At 41.8% G+C, this 21,645-nt stretch overlaps 1 protein-coding gene across 6 annotated transcripts in view; it reads right to left on the bottom strand.

Moving 5' to 3' along the window:
* Positions 1–21,383, bottom strand: part of TDRD12 (tudor domain containing 12) — a 48,849-nt gene extending 27,466 nt beyond the window's left edge. For 2 of the 6 annotated variants that reach the window (XR_005554770.1, XM_039327430.1), the window contains exons 1-25: positions 20,638–21,305; positions 19,644–19,794; positions 19,402–19,560; positions 18,477–18,613; positions 17,936–18,055; positions 17,512–17,567; positions 16,555–16,640; positions 15,917–16,073; positions 14,894–14,976; positions 14,380–14,453; positions 13,351–13,422; positions 13,131–13,188; positions 12,756–12,860; positions 10,918–11,100; positions 10,415–10,571; positions 9,111–9,238; positions 8,247–8,438; positions 7,163–7,291; positions 6,782–6,899; positions 5,744–5,883; positions 4,850–5,070; positions 3,536–3,635; positions 2,044–2,231; positions 505–715; positions 19–111 (exon numbers count right to left, since the gene is read on the bottom strand). Coding sequence is in view for 5 of the 6 variants with exons in the window: in XM_039327430.1 (XP_039183364.1) it covers positions 19–111; positions 505–715; positions 2,044–2,231; positions 3,536–3,635; positions 4,850–5,070; positions 5,744–5,883; positions 6,782–6,899; positions 7,163–7,291; positions 8,247–8,438; positions 9,111–9,238; positions 10,415–10,571; positions 10,918–11,100; positions 12,756–12,860; positions 13,131–13,188; positions 13,351–13,422; positions 14,380–14,453; positions 14,894–14,976; positions 15,917–16,073; positions 16,555–16,640; positions 17,512–17,567; positions 17,936–18,055; positions 18,477–18,613; positions 19,402–19,560; positions 19,644–19,667 (2,991 nt within the window). In the remaining variant the exon portion in view is untranslated. The other 4 variants (XM_039327427.1, XM_039327429.1, XM_039327426.1 and 1 more) reach the window with 4 other exon arrangements.
* Between the last annotated feature and the right edge of the window lie 262 nt (positions 21,384–21,645).

Here is a 21,645-nt window from a genome sequence, read left to right as displayed (position 1 = left end):
AAACTCTGCATTACATACCACTGGATCTACCCAAATTGTATTTCCCAGGATAAGTGCTATTTTTGCTTCATGTGGTTTCCCTCTGATTTTGTCATTAATGTATCTAGACACCTAACAAAAAACAAAAACAATCTTCAGAGGAGAGGCACGTTCCTTTTCAATGACTGTAACATCCTTTTTAATAGAAGCTTACTGAAGTAGTATAGTGTAGCCGTAGGGCAAGCAATTATACGAACAGGTGCCTATTAAATATGTTAATTAACACATAAGGATTCAGTGTATCCCAGTTATTATTCTGCACAATGAAAGAATTAAAAATAAACCGGGGGGGAAAAAGCATATTGGTTGTTTCTTGTTTAAAAATCAGGCATTTAGGCATTATTTAGCATGATAGTTCATCAGAACATCTGGAAAAGATAATATCTGAATTATTAAGACAAAAGTATTCGGTGTTTGCAAAGAACAAAAACCAAATCAGATGAACTCCAAATTTTGAGAACTTACTTTTGGATTCCATTCTGCTTCATTATCGATGGGTTTAACCCTACAAACTATGAACTCCACAGCCTGAGGAGGCAACGCTCGAAACTGTTCCGGTAAACTTAGCAAGTTATAATTTTGAACATAGCCAGTTCTGCCTTCATCTATGTACTTGATGTGAACGTTGTAAAACACACCGGGGTCTTCTTTTTGTCCAATGTCCAGCACTTGAACCCTTTAAGAGAACGCAGGAAAAAGACACCAGGAAATTCCAACTATTAAAACACGCAAATTGGCCCTTTGTGTGTTTTAATAGTACACACTACCACAGTGTGTAATTCAGGGCAACAAATGAACTGGGCATTCAGTTCATATTCCCTAAGCCAGTGGTGGCGAACCTATGGCACGGATGCCAGAGGCGGCACTCAGAGCCCTCTCTGTGGGCACGTGCACCATCGCCCCAGTCCTAGGCCTTCAGCTGGGTATTATAAAACCTTTTTGCTTTAGGCCTCCGCCGCCGTGTGCAAAAAAAAAAAAAAAAAGTTCAATCAATCAGTCAATTTCAACTTCTCGCAGAAAAAAAAAAGATCTTGCAAAGTTGGAATTGATTGATTGTACTTTTTAGTCCCACCCACTGCTGTTACCACCGCAGCCACACCCACCCAATGGGCCACACCCACCTGGCACCTGAGGATGCATAAGTGGGTTTTGGTTTGCAGTTTGGGCACTCGGTCTCTAAAAGGTTTGCCACCACTGCCCTAGGCCTACAACCTACAACCATCTTTGGCCTTTAAGATTCTGCCGCTCAAACAAACCTGTTTGGGGAGGTAACTTTAAGGGTGAGACTTTCCTAAAGCTCACAAGGAGGTTGGCTATCTCTGCATAGGGCCTACATATGGTCCATTCGTTACCCTGGTAGTAATGAAGTTAGGCAAGAAAGAGACTCTCTGACAGACCAGGAAGTGAGTCTATGGACACAGTGACATTTAGGGAAACAGCGTTGTCTGCTGCTTCTTCTTCTAATTTAGACCATCAATACACCAGTCGTTACACAGAGAGCCCTCCGAGTGTGTCATTCATTTAGTGATTGCTGTGGAAATTATGGTAGTGCTGAAAAAAAAAAGGAGGTACACCCGGTTGTTGAAGTTCCAGCCACTGCAGCACCCCTATGATTGGAATCTGGGCGCTCTGCTCGCAGTTATGACATTGGAGGGAGCTGCGGTAACATGGTCACCTTTTGCAATCTTCCCACAAGCAAAGTCTATGGGGAAGCTGGTAGGGAAGTTTGCAAATTGCTCTGGTCAATTCCTCCTGTTTTCTTTCCGCAGCCTCTACTAGTCCTCCTGCAACTGTTATCAGTTCTTCCCTGGCCTCCAGCAGCACCCCACCACCACTCCTTAACTGGGACTCCTGCACCCCTTAATAACCGTCAGGTCTTGGAGTTATGATTGCAACTGGGACCGCTATTGCCACGTGGTGTGGTCATGTGGCACTGTGCTTTATGACTGCAATGCTCAGGGATGACTAAATTAATTTATTTCTACCACAGCCCACATATCCTACCTATGGAAAGACTTTTCTTCCCGCAGTCCGTAGATTGCCAGCTTCTCCACTTTGTCAACCGAGGTCCGCTTGCTAGATTCCTGATAGTAATCCTTTATCGCCGTTTCAAGAGCTGTGTAGGAATGACCCCACTTCCCTACCAGGCGGCCGAAGTAGTTTGTGGCATCCACGATAAAAAGAGGCAGTATCTGAAAATAGAAAACGTGTGTAAAAGGCACGGCACAATTCCCGGAAATCAACAAAGGAAGATTTCTACCAGGAATTATACTTATTGTAAATGCCCATTAAAAATGCACCTGTTTTAACTGCTTTCTCCCCGTTTGCTTTTTTGTTCAAGGCTTGGGGGGTTTTTTTTGGGGGGGGGAAGAGGGGAACAGCTAGCACCAAAGTATAGGAAGCTGAAACAATTCTGCGAGATCTTCTAAAACAGTGATGGTGAACCTTTTAGAGATCAGGTGCCCCAAAACTGCTCCCCCACCCCTGCTCCGCCCCTTGCCCCACCCACCTGCAGGGCCACGCACTGCCTCCATGGCCTGCTGCAGCAGATCGCCAGGCAGCCCTGCAGCACCATGGCAGCCATGCCCTCTGCCCATACCCCACAGCATCATCTGCACGCTATGGGGTGCGAGGGCGGAGTCTTGTCCCTGTTGCCTGGGGGAACTCTCCTCCAGGGGGGCTGCTGGTGAGGGGGGGCTGTGGGGGGAGGCAGGGCTGGGGCAACGGACAGGGCTCCACGTGCCGCCTCTGGCACCCGTGCCATAGGTTCGCCACCACTGTTCTAAAACAATGCAAGACACGGGGCAGTTGGGGTGATATCCAGCTGCAGAGAGAGGCATGGTGCACGAGGGAAAGTATTTTCTGTGAGAAAGGGGAACAAGCTTCCCACTCTGATCCACAGGGCGACTGCCCTGGGCCATGGATGCTCCTCCCCTCTGACAACAAGTTTCTGCATCCATCTCTGTTGGGTTGTGTGGAAGAAAAACATCCACACCTGGTAGCCATGGTTTTCTTTCCTTTTTCCTTTTGCTGTGGGAGGAATAGCAACCTCATGCAACTCAGGTAGTCCTTGACTGACAAGGGTTTGTTTAGTGACTGTTCAAAGTTACAATGGCACTGAAAAAAAGTGACTTATGATTTCTCATGCGGTATGTCCACGGTCATGTGATTTACATTCAGATGCTTGGCAACTGACTCATATTTACGACGGTTGCAGTGTCCCGGGGTCACGCGATCCCCTTTTGCGACCTTGTGACAAGCAAAGTCAAGGGGGAAGCCAGATCCACTTAACCTTTGGGTTTAAGGTGACCTGTTTTATGATTTCTTGCTGGGACATGAAACCCAACCAAGTCCAGCTTCCAGAAAGGATAGGTTTATTCTCATTACACACAATCACATTCAGAACGGAGTTTCATCTCCTGCCCGCGTTTAGAGTTGCAAAGACCTGCTCACCTATTTTAAATATTTAGAAACTGAAGGTGTTTTACAGACTCACTGTTATAACTCCACCTGCTTGCAGAGCTTCATCGGCTATTTTTGAGGGCATGTCAGTCTGAAGGTTAATGCGATGGCGATCTGGACAGCGGTTTCTATTTCTGTGTGATCATAAGGAGACAATTAAATTAAGTAACACAAGAATATTAGGATAGCAATTCCAGAATGTTGCGCTGTTTGGAACCACAGAATAAAGCAAGCCATTACGAAAAAGTAATCTATGTAATCACAGGGGCAGAAATGTCCACAAAACAAACATTTACAAACTTGTCACTGGAGCACAAGAGAATGTTATGGTGAATAAAAATCAAAGGTTCTACAAATCCCAAATGAGAGCCACAGAGCCCTGCATTCCTGAACAATTCTGCCTCGACAAATCCATGCTTTGATGCTGTTCTTCTCCATGTTGAGACTCTAGAAAGAGTACAGAGAAGAGCAACAAAGATGATCAGGGGACCGGAGGCTAAAGCATATAAGGAACGGCTGCTGGAATTGGGTGTGTCTAGTTTAACAAAGAGAAGGACGAGGGGGGGACATGATAGCAGCCTTCCAATATCTCAGGGGCTGCCCCAAAGAAGAGGGAGTCAAACTATTATCCAAAGCCCCTGAAGGCAGGACAAGAAGCAATGGATGGGAACTAATCAAGGAGAGAAGCAACCTAGAATTAAGGAGAAACTTCTTGACAGATAGAACAATTAACCAGCGGAACAACCTGCCTCCAGAAGCGGTGAATGCTCCAACACTGGAGGTTATTAAGAAGAGACTGGACAGCCATTTGTCTGAAATGGTATAGTTTCCTGCCTGAGCAGGGGGTTGGACTAGATGACCTCCAAGGTCCCTTCCAATTTTACTATTACTATTATTATTATTCCTTAACAAGCTGTTTTGATAAAAAGCCAACTCTTATTCTTCCTTCCTGTTAGTTGAATGGCTCAGATGTTTCACATTATCAAAGGATAATATAATGCGGCCAGAACAATTCTCCCAAACTGCTGCCATTCAATTACTGCCTGCTATGTTTTGCTAAGTTATGCTGTTATAGCAGGAGAACTTGGTAAACAACGGCTGAAACTAATGGCCCTGGCCCAAAGGTGCTTTTCCAAAAAGCAGCTGGACTGTTTTTCCTTGAAGACGTTTCGCTTCTCATCCAAAGAAGCTTCTTCAGTTGAACCGACGAAGCTTCTTGGATGGGAAGAGAAATGTCTTCAGGGCAAAAACAACTTTCGGCTGCTTTTCGAAAAAGCACCTTTGGGACAAACATGACTTGGGTGACCGAGAGTCTCCACTGACATAACTGGACTTGCCATTTCCTTACTTGCATATTCCATAGGCCTTAATGGAATGACAAATTGGCTGCCCGCTTCTCTTTTCCTCTTTGGCTTCCAAGATTCCCCGGGTAAAGTTGTACAAGTCGGGGGGGATGAAGGCGTCTGCCCGTTTCAAATAATGCAACACTCCAACGGCGTGGCGGGCGTTTTTCTCTGTCAACAGCAAGATGGATTTGGCTTTGCTCTGTTCTTTTCCCAGTGATGGACTCTTTGCACGGACAGAAGAAAAAGGTCGGAAGAACAGAAGAAGAGATCATTACATTGTGAGTTGGACGGAAAATTCTAGGCATAAATAAAAAAATCCTTTTTTTCTAGGCATAAATTAAAAATCCTTTTTTTGGGGGGGGGGAGGAAATGAATGAGAAGTAGAGTTATTGGCAGAGCAAGAGGATCAAGGGCCACTGAAGTGTCTTAGAGCAGTGGTTCTCAACCTGTGGGTCGGGACCCCATTTGGGGTCGAACAACCATTTCACGGGGGTCGCCAAACAACGCAGTCCGCCATTTTTTTCCCCTTTTCCTTAGCTGTGCTACTCTCTTTTATTCTGTTGGCTTTTGAAAGCCAATAGAATAGACTCTCTTGAATAGAGTCTAATTCAATTGGCTTTCAAAAGCCAATAGGAATTGTCCAGGCTGTCTCTGCCCTGCTGAGCCTGCCAAAAGTCCCAGTCTGCAAACGGTGCTGCACCAGTTGAGTAGTCCTCAACTTACGACCGGTCGAGTAGTACTCAACTTACGACCGGTTGGGGGTCGCGGCATTAAAAAGGTTGAGAACCACTGTCTTAAGAGAGAAAAGAGGGAAAGACCCAGTGAGAGCTTTTCAGTTTGAAATTGCAGAACTGTAATTACATGCTGACAAACAATTTATGAGGATTTACTCAGACCTTCTTTACTGGATTCTGGAAGTTAACGGACAGGCCGTGTAGACGGGCACCAAAGATTCTTGGAGTTGGAGGAAAGCTGAAATGAACGACACGTGTTGCGTCTGTAAATCTTACAGCTGCCATGCAGTCATCCGTTAAAACTGGAAACAAAAACCAGAAGATCCATAAGGCAAAAGCCTCTTTTTATGTGCTGTCAAAAACGGGAAAGAACACCCCTCTTTCTAGGTACATCTACCTCACTTTATAATCCACACAAGCCTACAGGATTCTGTAAGTTCAGTTCTTACATAAGGATTCATCTCATTGCCTGATTCCTAAATTAAAGGAGTGTTCCTATATATGGCTTTCAGAGTATTAATTAGTTACTTGGGAGGAAGCGACAAATAAGACAAACCACACCCTTTACATGCAGAAAATAACCACCTGGAACAGGTAGACAAGATGGGTTAATACAGTGGTTCTCAACCTTTTTAATGCCGCGACCCCCAACCGGTCGTAATCAAGGACTACTCAACCGGTCGTAAGTCGAGGACTACTCAACTGGTGCAGCACCGTTTGCAGAATGGGACTTTTGGCGGGCTCAGCAGGGCAGAGACAGCCTGGACAATTCCTATTGGCTTTTGAAAGCCAATAGAATTAGACTCTATTCAAGAGAGTCTATTCTATTGGCTTTCAAAAGCCAATAGAATAAAAGGGAGTAGCACAGCTAAGGAAAAGGGGGAAAAAATGGCGGACTGCGTTATTTGGTGACCCCCGTGAAATGGTCGTTCGACCCCAAATGGGGTCCCGATCCACAGGTTAAGAACCATTGGGTTAATAGAAGCATCGAGAATACTGTTCTTACTAATTCCATCTCTTGTTTTTCATTATATGATTAACCCCTACCCTAAGGTTTAATAAGACCATCGTGATAGCTGGTCACAATCGAATTTACACTGATCTTAATCTAAATGCTTTATAAATTAATCAATTAAACCATAAGTAGGGAAGCTCAAGAGTCAATCGGATTTCGAGAAAGAGCCTAGAGAAGGTACTTACCCAATACAACATGGGTGCCAGGGCTGATGGTTTTGTTCCACTGCTCAGCAATATAATCAGAATGAAATCCAACTCCTGGGTTTATTTTCAAGCAAAAGAGTGAAATGCTCTCTACCGCCTGAGGATGCAATCACGTCAAATAATATGCCACGTTTTAAGAGAATTTTCATTAAAAGCTCGGTTGACAGAAAGTAACTCAAGTCATATAATGTGAGCCATTTATTTGGGTCAGAGGAGGACGTGCGAATCCATTCCTTATTGCTCACCCATCTATTACAACTCCCACAACAAACCATGCTTAACATCCTTCCTTAACTTTGCTTAAACATAGGTTCTAAAACGGGGGCATCCAGCCTTGGCAATGTTTAGGGAAGGACATACCTTGTATACCATGTCTCTTTCTTCTAGAGAACTTGTAAAAATCAGAGTCTTTTGAGCATCTGTCGGGGTAAAGTCTAATGTCTGAAGTAAAGTGGAGATCCTGTCACACTCAAGACACAGCTGCACAACCTGAAACGACATGTTATTCAAACTTGTCAGAATGCAAATCGTTCGTTTTAAAAAGCCTTTCAGCAAGTGATTTAGAAATGCAAACCTAGCTCCATGATGATTATTTTCTTAGGCAGAAATCCGCAATCATTTTTTTATACGCGGTCAAAGGACCAAAAAGATAGAAATTGCCAATGGTTCAGCTGACGCCCAATTTCATCCTTGGTTCTGAGGGGACAATACAGGGAGTCCTCAACTTACGACTGCAACGGAGCCCAAAATTTACGTTGCTGAGGGAAACATTTTAAAGTGAATTTTGCCCCATTTCGCGACTTTTCTTGCCACAGTTGTTAAGTGAATCATTGCAGTTAAGTTAGGAACATGGTTGCTAAATCAGGGGTTCTCAACCTTGGTAACTTTAAGACTTGTGGACTTCAACTTCCAGAATTCGCTTCTGAGGAATTCTGGGAGTTGAAGTCCACAAGTCTTAAAGTTGCCAAGGTTGAGAACCCCTGTGCTAAATGAATCTGGCTCTCCCCCTCATCTTTGCTTGTCAGGATGCAAAAGGAGATCACATGACCCCAGGACACTGTGACCATCATAAATATGAATCAGTTGGCAAGCATCTGAATTTTGACCACGTGATCTTCGGGATGCTGCAAAGGTCATAAGTGTGAAAAATGGTCATAAATCACTGCTAGAACGGTCACTACATGAACTGTTGTAAGTCGAGGACTACCTGTACTGAATTTTAGAGATGCCATAACACATTTTTTTTTCCCACAGAAGAATCTTTTCCCACCTGGACACTCTTATATGCCATGAGCTGAGCAGCACAGAAATTTGACGATTGTTATGGTTTAATATGACTTTTATGCTTTTTACCTATTAGAGCAATCTCAATAGCTGCCTTTGGTGCATGTGCTAAGTTAAAACCCACCATTATATAGACAAGACATATAAAAGCAAATTTTACCTGTTGCACTTTCCCATATATGGCAGCTTCTTCCATGGAGGTAATTACAATATATGGATCGTTCATAAATTCTTTTGATAAAATCTCTACGTTTTTGTCCCAGTGGTTTCCAACAGCAACAATCTGCTGCGGTGAAAACTCCTTTTCTTCAACACTCAGGATAGATTTATAGTATTCTAAAATGCTAAGTATCTATAAAAAGGGATTAAAGCTTCATCGTTACCTTCTGCATTTTCTTTTTTTCAATATAAAAGTTTTAGTTGAGTTTTATGGAGTTAGGGAAGGGATAGGACCAGGATAGGGATTAAGGTTCAGGGTGGGGTTAGGATTGGGAACAACATTGGGTTGCCCCCTCCAATAACATTTTCAAGCTTTAGCAAACAGACTATTGTCTGGGTATATATGCTCAGTTAACACTAATTAATATAACAGTAAATAGCTGTAGTGAATATGATAAACAATCATAAACAATATCAATTGGTCAATACATATCATTCTTCTTGCTAATATATATTCAAAATAACGTATCAGATTCGTTACCTTCTGCATTTTCAACAGAGAATGGCTATATAGGAGATTTATGAATGGAAATGATGGGGCAGGAAAACAGCATCTTACTACCTGCTCCTTTGAAATGAATTATGATTTGGGCGTATGTATTGCTAGATCCACACTTTTTCTGTTTTTCTTCCCATTCCATTGCATCAATTGCATCAAGTTCAAGCTCTCTGCCCCAATGAAATATTTTATTTATAGGGAGTAACATAAAAGCGCAGCTGATTGTTTTGGCAGAGGGGGAAGAAATCTTTTCTGCCACTTATTCCTTCATCAGAGGCCAAAAGGTGCTTCCAAGCCCAAACTCACCTGATCTTTAGCTTCTGAGAATAATACATCAACCTCATCAAACACCAGATGACACAACCTAAGGAAGACTAAACTGTGATGCTCAAGCAGCCGCAAAAAGCTAAGTGGGGTTGTTACAATGATTTCACCTGTAAAATGAAAAGGAGCGCATCGTTTGTACCAGCTCATCGGATTCAAAAGTGAAAATAAAACATTAGTAACGGCTCAAATACACTGACACTAACTGGTATCTCTGAAGGATACTCTAGCCTGGGGAAAGCTGGGAAATCTGAGGTAATTTGTTATGCTTTGTGGCTTATAGTGATGCTTCTTACAAACCCCGTTACCTGAAACGAAGAAAGCTTTCGTTTGTTTTGGCTATCAATACAGGTCAGCCTCAACGTACGACCACAACTGAGTCCAAAATTTGTTATCTAAAGACTTTTTAAAGTGAGTTTTTTACAACTGTTCTTGCCTGAGTTGTTAAGTGAATCACTGCAGTTTTTAAGATAGTAACAATTTTTAAGTGAACCTGGCTTCCCCATTGACTTTTGCTAGGTCACAAAAGTGATCCCATGATCCTGGGACCCTCCAACTGTCATAAATATGAACCAGTTGCCAAGCGTCCGAGTTCTATCATGTGACCGTGGGGACACTGCAGTGGTGGTTAAGTGTGAAAAACAGTCATAAGTCACTTTATTCAGTGACGCTGTAACTTTGAACGGTCACTAAATGAACTACTGTTAAGTTGAGGACTGTCTATGGTTACGGTTAAACAGTTTAAGAGACAGAGCAACAAAGATGATTAGGGGACTGGAGTTAAAACATATAAAGAATGGTTGCTGGAATTGGGTATGTCTAGTTTAATGAAGAGAAGGACGAGGGGGGACATGATAGCAGTGTTCCAATATCTCAGGGGCTGCCCCAAAGAAGAGGGAGTCAAGCTATTCTCCAAAGCGCCTGAAGGCAGGACAAGAAGCCACGGATGGAAACTAATCAAGGAGAGAAGCAACCTAGAACTAAGGAGAAACTTCCTGACAGTGAGAACAATTAACCAGTGGAACAACCTGCCTCCAGAAGCGGTGAATGCTCCTACACTGGAAGTTTTTAAGAGACTGGACAGCCATTTGTCTGAAATGGTATATGGTTTCCTGTCTGAGCAGGGGGTTGGACTAGATGACCTCCAAGGTCCCTTCCAACTTTACTATTATTATTATTATTACAATGACATTATTCTAAAATTCTGTTCCTCCTGCTTAGGATTGCTCTGACTTTATCTGCTCATTCCTTCACGTGGGCAATACAATTAATCAAGTTTTGCTTACATCCTCTTGAAATTCTTACATTCTTGATTTCTTCCTTATTCATTCCCAGAAAAAGCAACATCGGGTGGAGAGGCCGGGAGCAATGGGTGTACTTTTTCAGGAGCTCAAATACCAGTTCTGCTTTCTTCTGGCCAGGACATATGATTAATGCTACTGGCTACATACACAAAACATTATACAGAGATGAATCAGAAATTATGTAGATTGCACTTCTTAAAAAAGTAAGTTGATTATGCATTGCAAACAATACAAACTTACTCAGATACCCCAACATTTTACAATGTTTACCCATGTTTTTTTGATTGATTTATTGCTATCTTTAGATCACTGCCCTCTTTCTAAAATCATTTTTCCTTCCATGCAAAAAAATTCATTAAAAAAAAACACATTCAAAAATGCAACAAGATAACTATGAACAATAATAATAACCTAACTATAGCCTACTTTAAGTACTTGCCACCAGTTAAGGCAATTGTGAAGCATTAACTGAATATTCCACTTACACCGTGTCTAGCTGATAAGGATATGTAGCAATTTCTTGATTGCAAAAATGTAATGATGGGCAGAAGATATGAAAGTGGATTACTTTCAGAAGAGATAATAAGTGAATCATATCCACGGGCTATTGCAGGCCAGGAATAAGACTGTACGTGACTAGGTCCTTGGAACTGATTTCTTAAAAGTTCCTTTCAGAAAAGAAACACAAAATAGTTGGTTAAATATTGCTTACAAGAAATAGAACAGAATACTTTATTTGACCAAGTGTGACTTGGCACACAAGAAATTTGCTTCCGGTGCAGAAGCTCTCAATGTACATACTAAATATACTTAGACACAGTACAATACTATGAGGATTAGCTGTTCAGTAGAGCAGAGGTCCCCAACTTTTTAGGGACCGGTTTTTCCGCGGACCGAAGGGTGCATGGTTTTGTGTGCTGCCTGCATCTCATGGATGGGGCTTTGCTTGTTTGTGCGGCTCGGTTGCTGGCCCACAGACCAGGGGTCGGGGACCCCTGCAGTAGAGTGATGGCCTGAGGGAAAAAAACTGTCCCTGTATCTTGTTGGTCTGCAATGCCCTATTAGCAGGGATCCCCAACCTCTGGGCTGCAAACTGGGCCATGGAAAAGGCTGGCGAGTGCAAGCATGTGTGCATGCGCCATTTGCGTGAGCAGCAGGCATGCATGCACACAGTTTGTACAAATGGAGCTGTTCGTGTGCTTACCAACCCCCCCCCCCCAGTTTGCAAAGCCAGAAACGTTGGGGAATCCTATAGTGCTATCCCAGGGGAGGAGTTGTTAACAATTTATGTCCAGGATGTGAGGGGTCTGTAGATATTTTCTCACCCCTCTTTCTGATCATGAAGTACACAGGTGCTCAATGGAGGGCAGGCTGGTTGCAATTTTTTTTTTTTTTTTGGCCATCCTAGCTATCCGTGGGAGTTTGTACCTGTCCTGCTTGGCTGCTGTACCAAACCAGACCGTATAGGTGACAGACTCAATAATTTCCTCTGTAGAACAGTATAAACAACTCCTTGGGCAGTCTGAACTTCCTAAGTTGATGCAGGAAGAAAATTCTTTGTTGTGCCCTTTTAATGGTGGTTCTAAGTTAGGTGTCCATGTCAAATCTTGGGAGATTAAAGCCCAAAACTTGAAGGAGACTACTACTATTGAAGGAACTAAGATTAAGCTGTCATTAAATAATGTTCCTTCCCCCCCACCAGCACCAAAATGGAAAGAATTTATGTAAACCAGTGGTTCTCAACCTTTTTAATGCCGTGACCCCCAACCGGTTGTAAGTCGAGGACTAACCCGGTCGTAAGTAGAGGACTACCCAACCAGTCGTAAGTTGAGGACTTTCCCTGCCCGGGAACGCCGCGCATGCGTGGTGCCGCCCCCTGCGCTGGCCAAGGCGTAGCTGGCAAGCGGCAGAGACGGAGCAGGCCAACCACCAGCTGGGCTACCAGCTGGGCCAGCCCAAGGCAGGTAAGGCACCCGCCGGAAAAGGGAAAAAAAATTGGCAGACAGCCTTGCTTGGCGACCCCCGTGAAATGGTCGATCGACCCCAAATGGGGTCGCGACCCATAGGTTGAGAACCGCTGATGTAAACAAGCCTAGGACCGCTCTGGCAGTCTCAGAAGCCTCGATTATTAACTGTTGTTAATTACTAATACCACTATGCTAAACGCTGCAAAAAATAACCAAAAATGATTATTAGCATGCTTTTGTTCAGAACAATGTAGCCATTGCTATTTAAGGAAGCTGATCAAGGCACGACCAAGACATTGCCGTGTGCTTTTCTGCAATATGGTAAATGATATCATATAAAAGATTATAAATGCTACCTTTTTTAAAGCTGGAAACAGTGGTGCGGTTTCAAGGGATGGACATGGTTCGATTTTATTGCTCAGCACAACAGGAAGACATGTAGTGATATTCAGCTTAAGCTCCTAAGAACAAACCAGTGAAAGGCTAAAAGGCAGTATTGCAATTTTTTTTAGTGTTTCAACCTGACACAAGTGTTTCCCCCTTTTTCAGTTTATTTTTCCTTACCAAATAATCAAAAACACCCAAAAATGAAGGCAAATATATACGTGTCCCAGGATAATTGGATCCTGCAACATCCAAGAAACTTCTAAGAACGAAAACATTTCTCATTTCAGCAAAACGTTCACCCAAATTAAAACATTAAAAGTTAATCTACTTGTTTCTTGAACTACCTCTGTTTCTTGTCCGGTGGCCATTTTCAGAGAATCAGGGTTTAAAAACTGTAGAAGCCTGGAAACACACAAGTTGACTTTTTAAGTCTTCGTTAAAAGTTCATTCATTCAGCCTTTGTTTCAATTACGAGCTGTAAATACACCTGCCCATTCTTTATGCAAAGTACATTAAGTCCTTGGGCATTATAAATATTGGTTCTCAAGATGAGAAAAAGCTTACTTTGTCCCAAGGTTCTTCTCGTAGAGACCATTTTCCACTTCCTGGATTTTGGTGCTTGTCTTAGGTAAGTTGCTAAAACGAAACACAACTGTTTGAGAAAATCTTCGCAATATCTGTAAACTTAAAACAGCTGGGAAACTGCACACATGAATTGGGATTCTTTCTAAACCTTGAGATCCTTATTCTCCCTGAAAAGCAGCATTGGGGGGAGGGGGGGGGAATGTAGAGGTGTCCTCTATTCACAGGGGTTTTTTTTTGATCCCAGCTAATTATGAAAAATGCAAGTACCCGTATATGCCGGCGTATTAGGCGACCTGGCGTATAAGACGACCCCCGTCTTTATCGCCGAGTCGCCTTCCTAGAACGTTGTCTTATACGCCGGAAACTACCAGTATTTCCGGCGTATGACGATTTGGCGTATAAGTCTTTGGTGCCAAGTTCAGCGCTTCCGGAAGTCGTCTTATACGCCAGCATATACGGTAGAATAGACCTGGCTATTTTACGGCTACATCTGGCCCTTTGCCTGTCCCTGGCTGGCCCATGTGAGCTCAACTGGAAATTAAAAATCACATCCTACAGCCGCCTGGTGGCAGCAGCAATCACTGCGCGAAGGGATATCGGCTTGGTCACTCACCACCCCCTTGGTTGAAGCATGGCCTTGTGGGCGAGTGTGCATTAATGCAGCCAGGAGCTTTTGTTTCAGCCCTGCACAATAATCCCAGTTCCTCATGTGGGCCCTTGAATAAATTAATTGCCCACCCTTGAACTGAAATGTAAGCAAGATACGTAAGAAGTGAGCTATTAAGCTGAATTTGATCAATATTTTGTTGAAGAAATCCATGGATCATATTAATATTTTAAAACACCCCTCAGTCCCTCGTTAGAAGAACATGAGTAAGAAGTCAATTTAAATTTAAACATTCGTTTTGCTCTCTGGTGCCAGCCAACCATTTCCCATGGTTTTTGTTTAATTAAATAGTATCTTACCAGCAATGAAACAGAAATGAAATATAAAAAATTAAAATATACCTGACCGTTTGCAGGTCTGTTGGTACAGAAAAAGTTATTCCTTGCTTCAAAGGGGAAACAGGCACCACTACATCCTAAGCAGGCAAATAAAAGTATCTCACATTTTTATTCAGGACTCTATGAAAGGGGTCACGGCTACGTTTATAATTGAACGCATCTCACTATATTACCAGAATAAAAAGCAAGATAGTTGATATCACATTTCTTAAAACAGTTAAATAGGAAAATAGCTGATATGTGCTATCAGCTCCTATATAATCTGTACATGATTATTTGGAAGTAAACCATTCAAAAAATGCAATGGGGCTTTCCCAAGTTTTTCTTTTCCAGTTACAATACATATTTCTTCTGAACTTAAAGTAAATGATGCATAGTGCTTTTGCTCAGGAAGCAGCTCAACAGCACTCTATGATCACCATCATAACCTAAATAAAGATAACCTGGATGTTTTAACAGTTCAGCAATCCTTGAAATGTGAAAACCAAGAAGAAACAAGGATGTATTTAGTACTTACAGACGGTTTTGTATTATGTAAGTTAGTTTCTGGCAAATGCTTAAACTCTGCTTTCTCAGAATCATCACAAATTAGAGCAGCACCTAAAAAAAACAGGTACAAGTGTCTTTTTACTAAAACGCTTAAAATACATCTTCTGAAGACCATGTCCTAGAAATAAAATGATAAAAAATAAAGTTAAAATAAAATAAAATTTTCATTTTTATAAACACCTGTCTCACTGAGTGTCTCTGGGTGGGCTACCACAGGTAAAAACAATACAAAATATAGGATAGAACATAGCCCACTCTAGAACTCCAATTTGGGTTTCATTCAAGGAACCAAACTATGCAGCTTAGTTTTTTCCTGTCTTTTTGATTGGTTCATGGGAGATACCCTAGCACAGGCCTACAAACACAGGGCCTATCGACTCCAAGCAGCCATCATGTATCTTTGTGTCTTGCTATTATTTTTTTTAAACAAATCTATAGCCAAGCATCGCTGCAGCTTCTTCAGCCCTGAGTAGCAGAGACGAAACTAGCAGGGCAATGAGGCCTGGAGGTGTCGGAGGCACTAGCCCAGCGGTTCTCAACCTATGGGTCGCGACCCCATTTGGGGTCGATCGACCATTTTTTGAGGGTCGCCAAAGGTGGCGATCCACCATTTTTCGCGGCGCTGTGCACGCGCGCCGCACATGGGGCCGCCGCCGCGCACGCGCATCGCGCATGGGGGCGGGCTGTGCACGCACGCCACGCATGGGGGGCCCGCCCCATGTGCGCGGCGCCGCGCATGCGCAGAACGTTTGTGTGACGGGGGTCACCGTCACACACCCGTTGAGAAGCACTGCACTAGCCTCATTGCCCTGCTAGTTTTGTCTCTGCTACTGCACTGCTAATCAGAGAACACTGGAGTAGCACGTTAGACATTCCTGGCAGTTGGGCCAACCTGCTCTACTGTGCAGACAGACCATGTTCCAGAAGAGGCTTCAACTCAGCTGCTATTACCACTCACCTATGACTTGAGGAACTGATTTCTCATACTCACACATCTCTGAAATCTTAGACTCCCGCAGTAACGCTGGCCACAGAAGCAGTACAGGATTCTTCTCCTCTGAAAGAGATTCCGATACTCTTTTCTGGTTTGCTTTACCGAGTTCATAGCAGGCAAAGTTCTTGGCAACAAGATCATCGTTCACACACACCTGTGACAAAAACAATGTTTGGCAATGTGAGGATTAATGAGGGAGAGAAATTAAAACATATGAAACTTTTCGTGGTGATAGATTAGAAATGACTAATGTGATATACTTCAGTAACGAGGCATTTCTAGTGTTTAAGGAGTTTTGTCAAACTAGAAATATCACATTAAGAGCAGCATCAAAGGGCACTGCAATATTTATCTAAACTATCTTAAATGTGCTCTGGCTGTTTTAACAGCTACAGCGTACATCACCGCTAACAACAGAGTCTTTGCTAGGGTATGCAGAACTTTGAAACAGAGTTTTAGACCTCAATTTACAGAGCAACGATAAGTAACATAATTCTACTCTAATACTTGCAGCACAAACGTGACTATAAGCGCTGCATGAAGAGTGTATTGTTTTCTATTCTGCTGGCCAGGTTTAACATGGTCAGCAAGCCAATACCCAATTTAAAAGATTGCATGTAATTTGCAAATATTACCTTTTCACCACTTATTGTGACATAAAGATAGACAGCAAAATTATCCTCTTCAACAGCACATAATTTGGCCTCCACTTGAGTGGCTGCTATGAATAAAATGAGGCGTATTAGATTACCATAGCAGTAAGGCTTTTTTTTAAAACATATCAGTTCTTTATACTGGACATTGACTAATACAAGCAGTTCTCAACTTACAATCAACCGTTCGTTAACAACCATTTGAAGTTATGATGACATTGAAACAAGTGTCTTATGACTGATACTTGAAGTTATGATTGGCAGTGTCCCCAGGTCACGGACTGCGATTGGATACTTGGCAACCAGCCTGTATAGGGAGTTCTCAACTTACAACCACAACTGAGCCCAAAATTTCTGTGGTTAAGCAAGACATTGGTTAAGTATTACTCCATTTTACGACCTTTCTTGACACAGTTGTTAAATGAATCACTTCAGGTGTTAAGTTAGTAGCTTGGTTGTTAAGTGGATCTAGTTTCCCCATGGACTTTGCTTGTCAGATCGTCACAAAAGGGGATCCCATGACCGTGGGACGCTGCAGACGCCATAAACATGAACCAGTTGCCCAGCATTTGAATTTTGATCACATGACCATGGGGATGCTGCAAAAGTCGTGACCGTGAAAAACGGTCATAAGTTACATTTTTCAGTGCTGTTGTAAACTTTGAACGGTCACTAAACAAACTGTTGTAAGTCAAGGACCTCCCATATTTGTATAGTTGTAGGTCATGGGGACTGGGGAGCTTGTGTGATATTTGTGTTCAAAATGCATATTTGCTCACTTAGACTTAAAAGAGGAATGTGTTTTGCTAAGATGAATTCTGCACAACTCTCAATTTATAAATGTAAGTCTCCTAAGTCTATTATTCCCCGCCAGTTTTATAAAAATAGATTTGCCATATAACTGAAATTATACAAGAGATTATTCTAGTTTTTCTTTACCATTCAGGAGGTTTTGGAAGTACTGGACAGCTGCAATGTCCCATTTGCTAGCAGGCCTAGAAACAAACACACGAGGCTTTTTTTTTTATGCATTATACTGCAGCAAAATAAACAGAAAACATACGAAAAAATCTGGCAAACGGCATTTGTACAAGCAGGTATAAAACAGGAAAGTTCTATTGACTAGTAAAGTTATTTTTACTGATTGATTTTTATCCCACTTTTATTATTTTTACAAATAATTCAAGGCAGCAAAGACACCTAATTCTCTTCCTCCTATTTTCCCCACAACCTCCATCCTGTGAGGAGAGTTTGGCCAAGAGAGCAGCAGTTCTCACAGCAGTTACGCAGAAAAGATCCTCTTTGAAGTTAATGGAAATATTTCTTAGAATATTTAATGTAGTTTCTCTGTAGCCATACTTACACTATCTCTGCATTGTCATTGTAGTAGTTGACACGTAGTGTTAGTGGTTTGACACAGTACAACCTAAGCTTTTTAGCTCTATAAGGCAGTCTCATAAATGATTTTAAGACCACACAGATCCTGAAAGAAAATCGGTTTCACAACAGATTACAGCCAATAATTTTCATGGATTTAGTGTTCAAACGGCAGATTATAATAACTTCTCTTTATAAAAAAAGTGCTGCTTCTTTATAGAGAAAACCAGATACAGTCACCTAAAAATGAGCACGATCTTATGTTCTTCAGAACTTTCTGACAAATCTATTTCTGTTCTCATTTCTTAAATTTACAAACTAGTCAACCCAAATTTTCTAAAAAAAAATAAATCCTAGACTGAGCATGAATCCAAAAATGTCCAACTATGTCTACATTAACTTATCAGCTGGATCAAACCAACACAGGAGGACCATAACATTGGGCAGACAGGTAACATTATGACTAAAATGTTTCAATTCTTGGTCCAATCCTTTGCTGGGTGATTTTTACAATTATAAACACATACTTTTCAGTCTTTACAGGAACAGTTTTGGCATAGTCCACAAGGAAACATTCCGCAATGTAATAATCCGTGTATGATATGATTGAATTAACAACAGCTCTGCACCAAGATTTCAGTTCCTCATAGTAAACAGCGCAAACCTAAGAAAGACATATAAATGTTTAATGTTATACAATCTGTGTTGTTTTTTTGATAACAGATAATTGGCAGAGTATGTGTGTGATAAAATACAGGTCAGACAGGAACCAGAGAGTTCTATTTTTTTTCAGGTATTCTTCCAGACATTTAAATTGCTTATTTAAATCAACTTCCTCCTAAGTATTTCCCCTGCAAATGCAGTGTATTTTTTGGATCCATGAAGCATTGATCCCTTGGTTGCAACAGAAAGGGATCTACTGACTTGTCACAGGACCCTGACATTATGGCTTGAGAGAACAGGACTGGCCCAAAGTCACTCAGCTGGCTTTCATTCCAAATCCAATTATTTCCATATTATCTAGCATATGGGTTTTGCAGAAGATACGCCTATTTCCATGTTTTCTGTTCAAGATTAAAAGACAGTAATGTATTTTCACTGTCATGAAAAAAATATTACACCCTAATACTAACAAGTATAACATTCTAATATTCTCCTTCCCTCACCATCAGAAAAGGTTTCTTAGCCATTACCTTACCACCCCACTAAGCCATTGCTATGATCAAGAATTCCAGAATTATTTGTTCAATATTTGTTATCACAAGTACATTGCACAGAAGTATTTTTGGAAGGATTGTTATCTTTAAACATATAAAAGGAAGGAAGGAAGGAAGGAAGGAAGGAAGGAAGGAAGGAAGGAAGGAAGGAAGGAAGGAAGGAAGGAAGGAAGGAAGGAGCAAGCTACATTTTTCTTCCAGATATATCCAAACAAATCAGATTGAGAAAAATCACCTGTCCCTCTTCTAGTGCACAGGGCTTGGCATCCACACATCGATAATATTTGTTATAGAATTGATTCATTTCAGTCTGAAGTGTTTTATATTCCATTTCATTGTCTATAAATTTTCTGCCTCCTATTATGCAGACCCAAAAGCAATCTGGATTTTCAATCTAATAAGTATGATAAAACCCATATTAAAATATGTTCACATAGCTTTACATGTATTTAATATACCGAAAGTTAATCACAGTACCTTCAGTATTAAGACTTCAATCATTTTTAATTCCAATGATTTTTTTTCATCTAAGGAGAATTACAAGCTTTATCTGCACCTCTGAAAATGCAACAGATCATCAATCAAACTGCTTTCGCCAAATGAAAATATTCCTGAAGTAATTTTGAAGCTGAAATGAGCAGGATATAATTTTAGAAAATGCATACATAAGATTTCAATACAACTTGAGAAAGTTACCAGAGAAGAGATACCAGAATACCAACAGCTCCGTTAATAGGGTCCTCCAAATATATTTGATATATAAACTCAAACATGACACCTGAAGCTCTCTATATCCTAAACGGTGTAAACCACTAAACACAATGGGTTCATTCGTTCCTCATTCAAAGCCAATTTCCCCTCTCCAAAGCACATTATGACTTAACATAATAAACCAAGCCATTTGGCTATTATGATTTAGTTTAGTTTGAAATCACAAAGAAATTTGCAATTTATTTTGCAAGACATAAAATAGTTGTTTGAAATTACAATCAAATTATGATTTATCCTGCAAGGCATAGTTAACAAAATAAAGGTTTCGCATATATGAAAACTGCCAATAGAATTTACCTGAGCGTCTACTGACAAAATTGCAACATAAATTGTAAATCTGTTTGTCAGAAGAGCAATGGATTTCTCAATTTCAGCCTGCTGCTTCCTAGGTGGGCAACTTGCAGTCCGATGCCTTTTACACTAGACTAGAGCTACCTCTAATCACAGCTGCTAATAATAGCTAGCAGCATCCTTTTCTGACATTTTGAAATGAGAAAATGTTTTTTTTTTTAAAAAAAACCCATCAATCTCGTAATATTTATCACAGAAAATGCAGCTCCAATTCTCTATTAAAAAAAAGTGTTTAGTTCAGCTGGCCCCTGCAACTGTCTCCCCCCCCCCAAAATAAATACTGCCATTCCTAGATTTCTAAACCACTTTTCTTCTTTCCAAGGAACTTAAGTTTCCCCATTTCACTTACAGCTGTTCAGAACTGGGTGGGGAGGGAGGCTGAAGTGCTACCCAGAACTGGAACTGGTGAAATCCCCAGGGAATCCAGAGCAGAAGGCTAATTGGGAAATCAGGGAAATAAAATATTAAAAAAGGGAATGACATGAAAATAAAACAAAGGAAGCTGGGGAAGCCAGAGCAGGCAGCTAGAGGGAAACCAGGAGAATCCAATTTAAATTAAAAGAGCCCACACTAAAAATGCAAGGCACTTCCCTCCCAAGAGTGTTGCCTATTGAGCGGCTGCCATATTTTAACAATTAAATAACTTAAGTACCACCAAGCCAGATTTTAGGAGTTGTGTTTACGACTTTTTAAATCTAATTATACGATGGAGACTGATTTTTGTCTTTAAATCCTTCAGCCGAGATGAAAACCTCGCTTGGCCAAAGCCCAACACACAAAAATGGTATTATTACTATTATTATCGTCCTCCCACCCACCACCATTAACACCCACACACGGGGGACCCTGGCTTTTAACCTAAGGGGGCTCCTCTCGTTTGGGGAGGACGAGGGAGACTTGCCGGGAGACAACGGCCGAGGCCTGACGCCTCCCCTCCCGCCGACCGGCCCTCCGCGGCTTCCTCGCGACCCAGAAGCTCCCTTTCCCCGCGCACGAGGCTCCCGCCAAAGGCGCCATTCGAACCCACCCGCGCATGCTCACTTGCGCACTCGGCGCCGACGCAGCCTGACGCACGCGCCATCTTGTCTCCAGGGCGGGCCCGCGACGACTACGCATGCGCCAGCATCTTCGCCCGCCCCTGCCCGGTTCAGCTTTCGGTTTTGGCAGACGTGGCGTCCGTTTGCGCAGAGCCGGAAGTTTTATTTCTATTTATTTATCTTTTATTTCTCAAAGAAAAAAAAAAAAGGCTGGTTCCTGCCATCATAAATAAAATACACAGCGATACTGATGTAAAAGGAAAGCATACATCTTATGTTTAGGAAGAGAGATAAAGTGCCCGTTTTATAAGAGAGATACA

Source organism: Crotalus tigris, unplaced genomic scaffold (assembly GCF_016545835.1).
Source record: "Crotalus tigris isolate CLP2741 ecotype Arizona unplaced genomic scaffold, ASM1654583v1 scf7180000024362.2655971311:6658466, whole genome shotgun sequence".
Lineage (NCBI taxonomy): Eukaryota > Metazoa > Chordata > Lepidosauria > Squamata > Viperidae > Crotalus > Crotalus tigris.
This window is presented reverse-complemented; position numbering and strand designations above follow the sequence as displayed.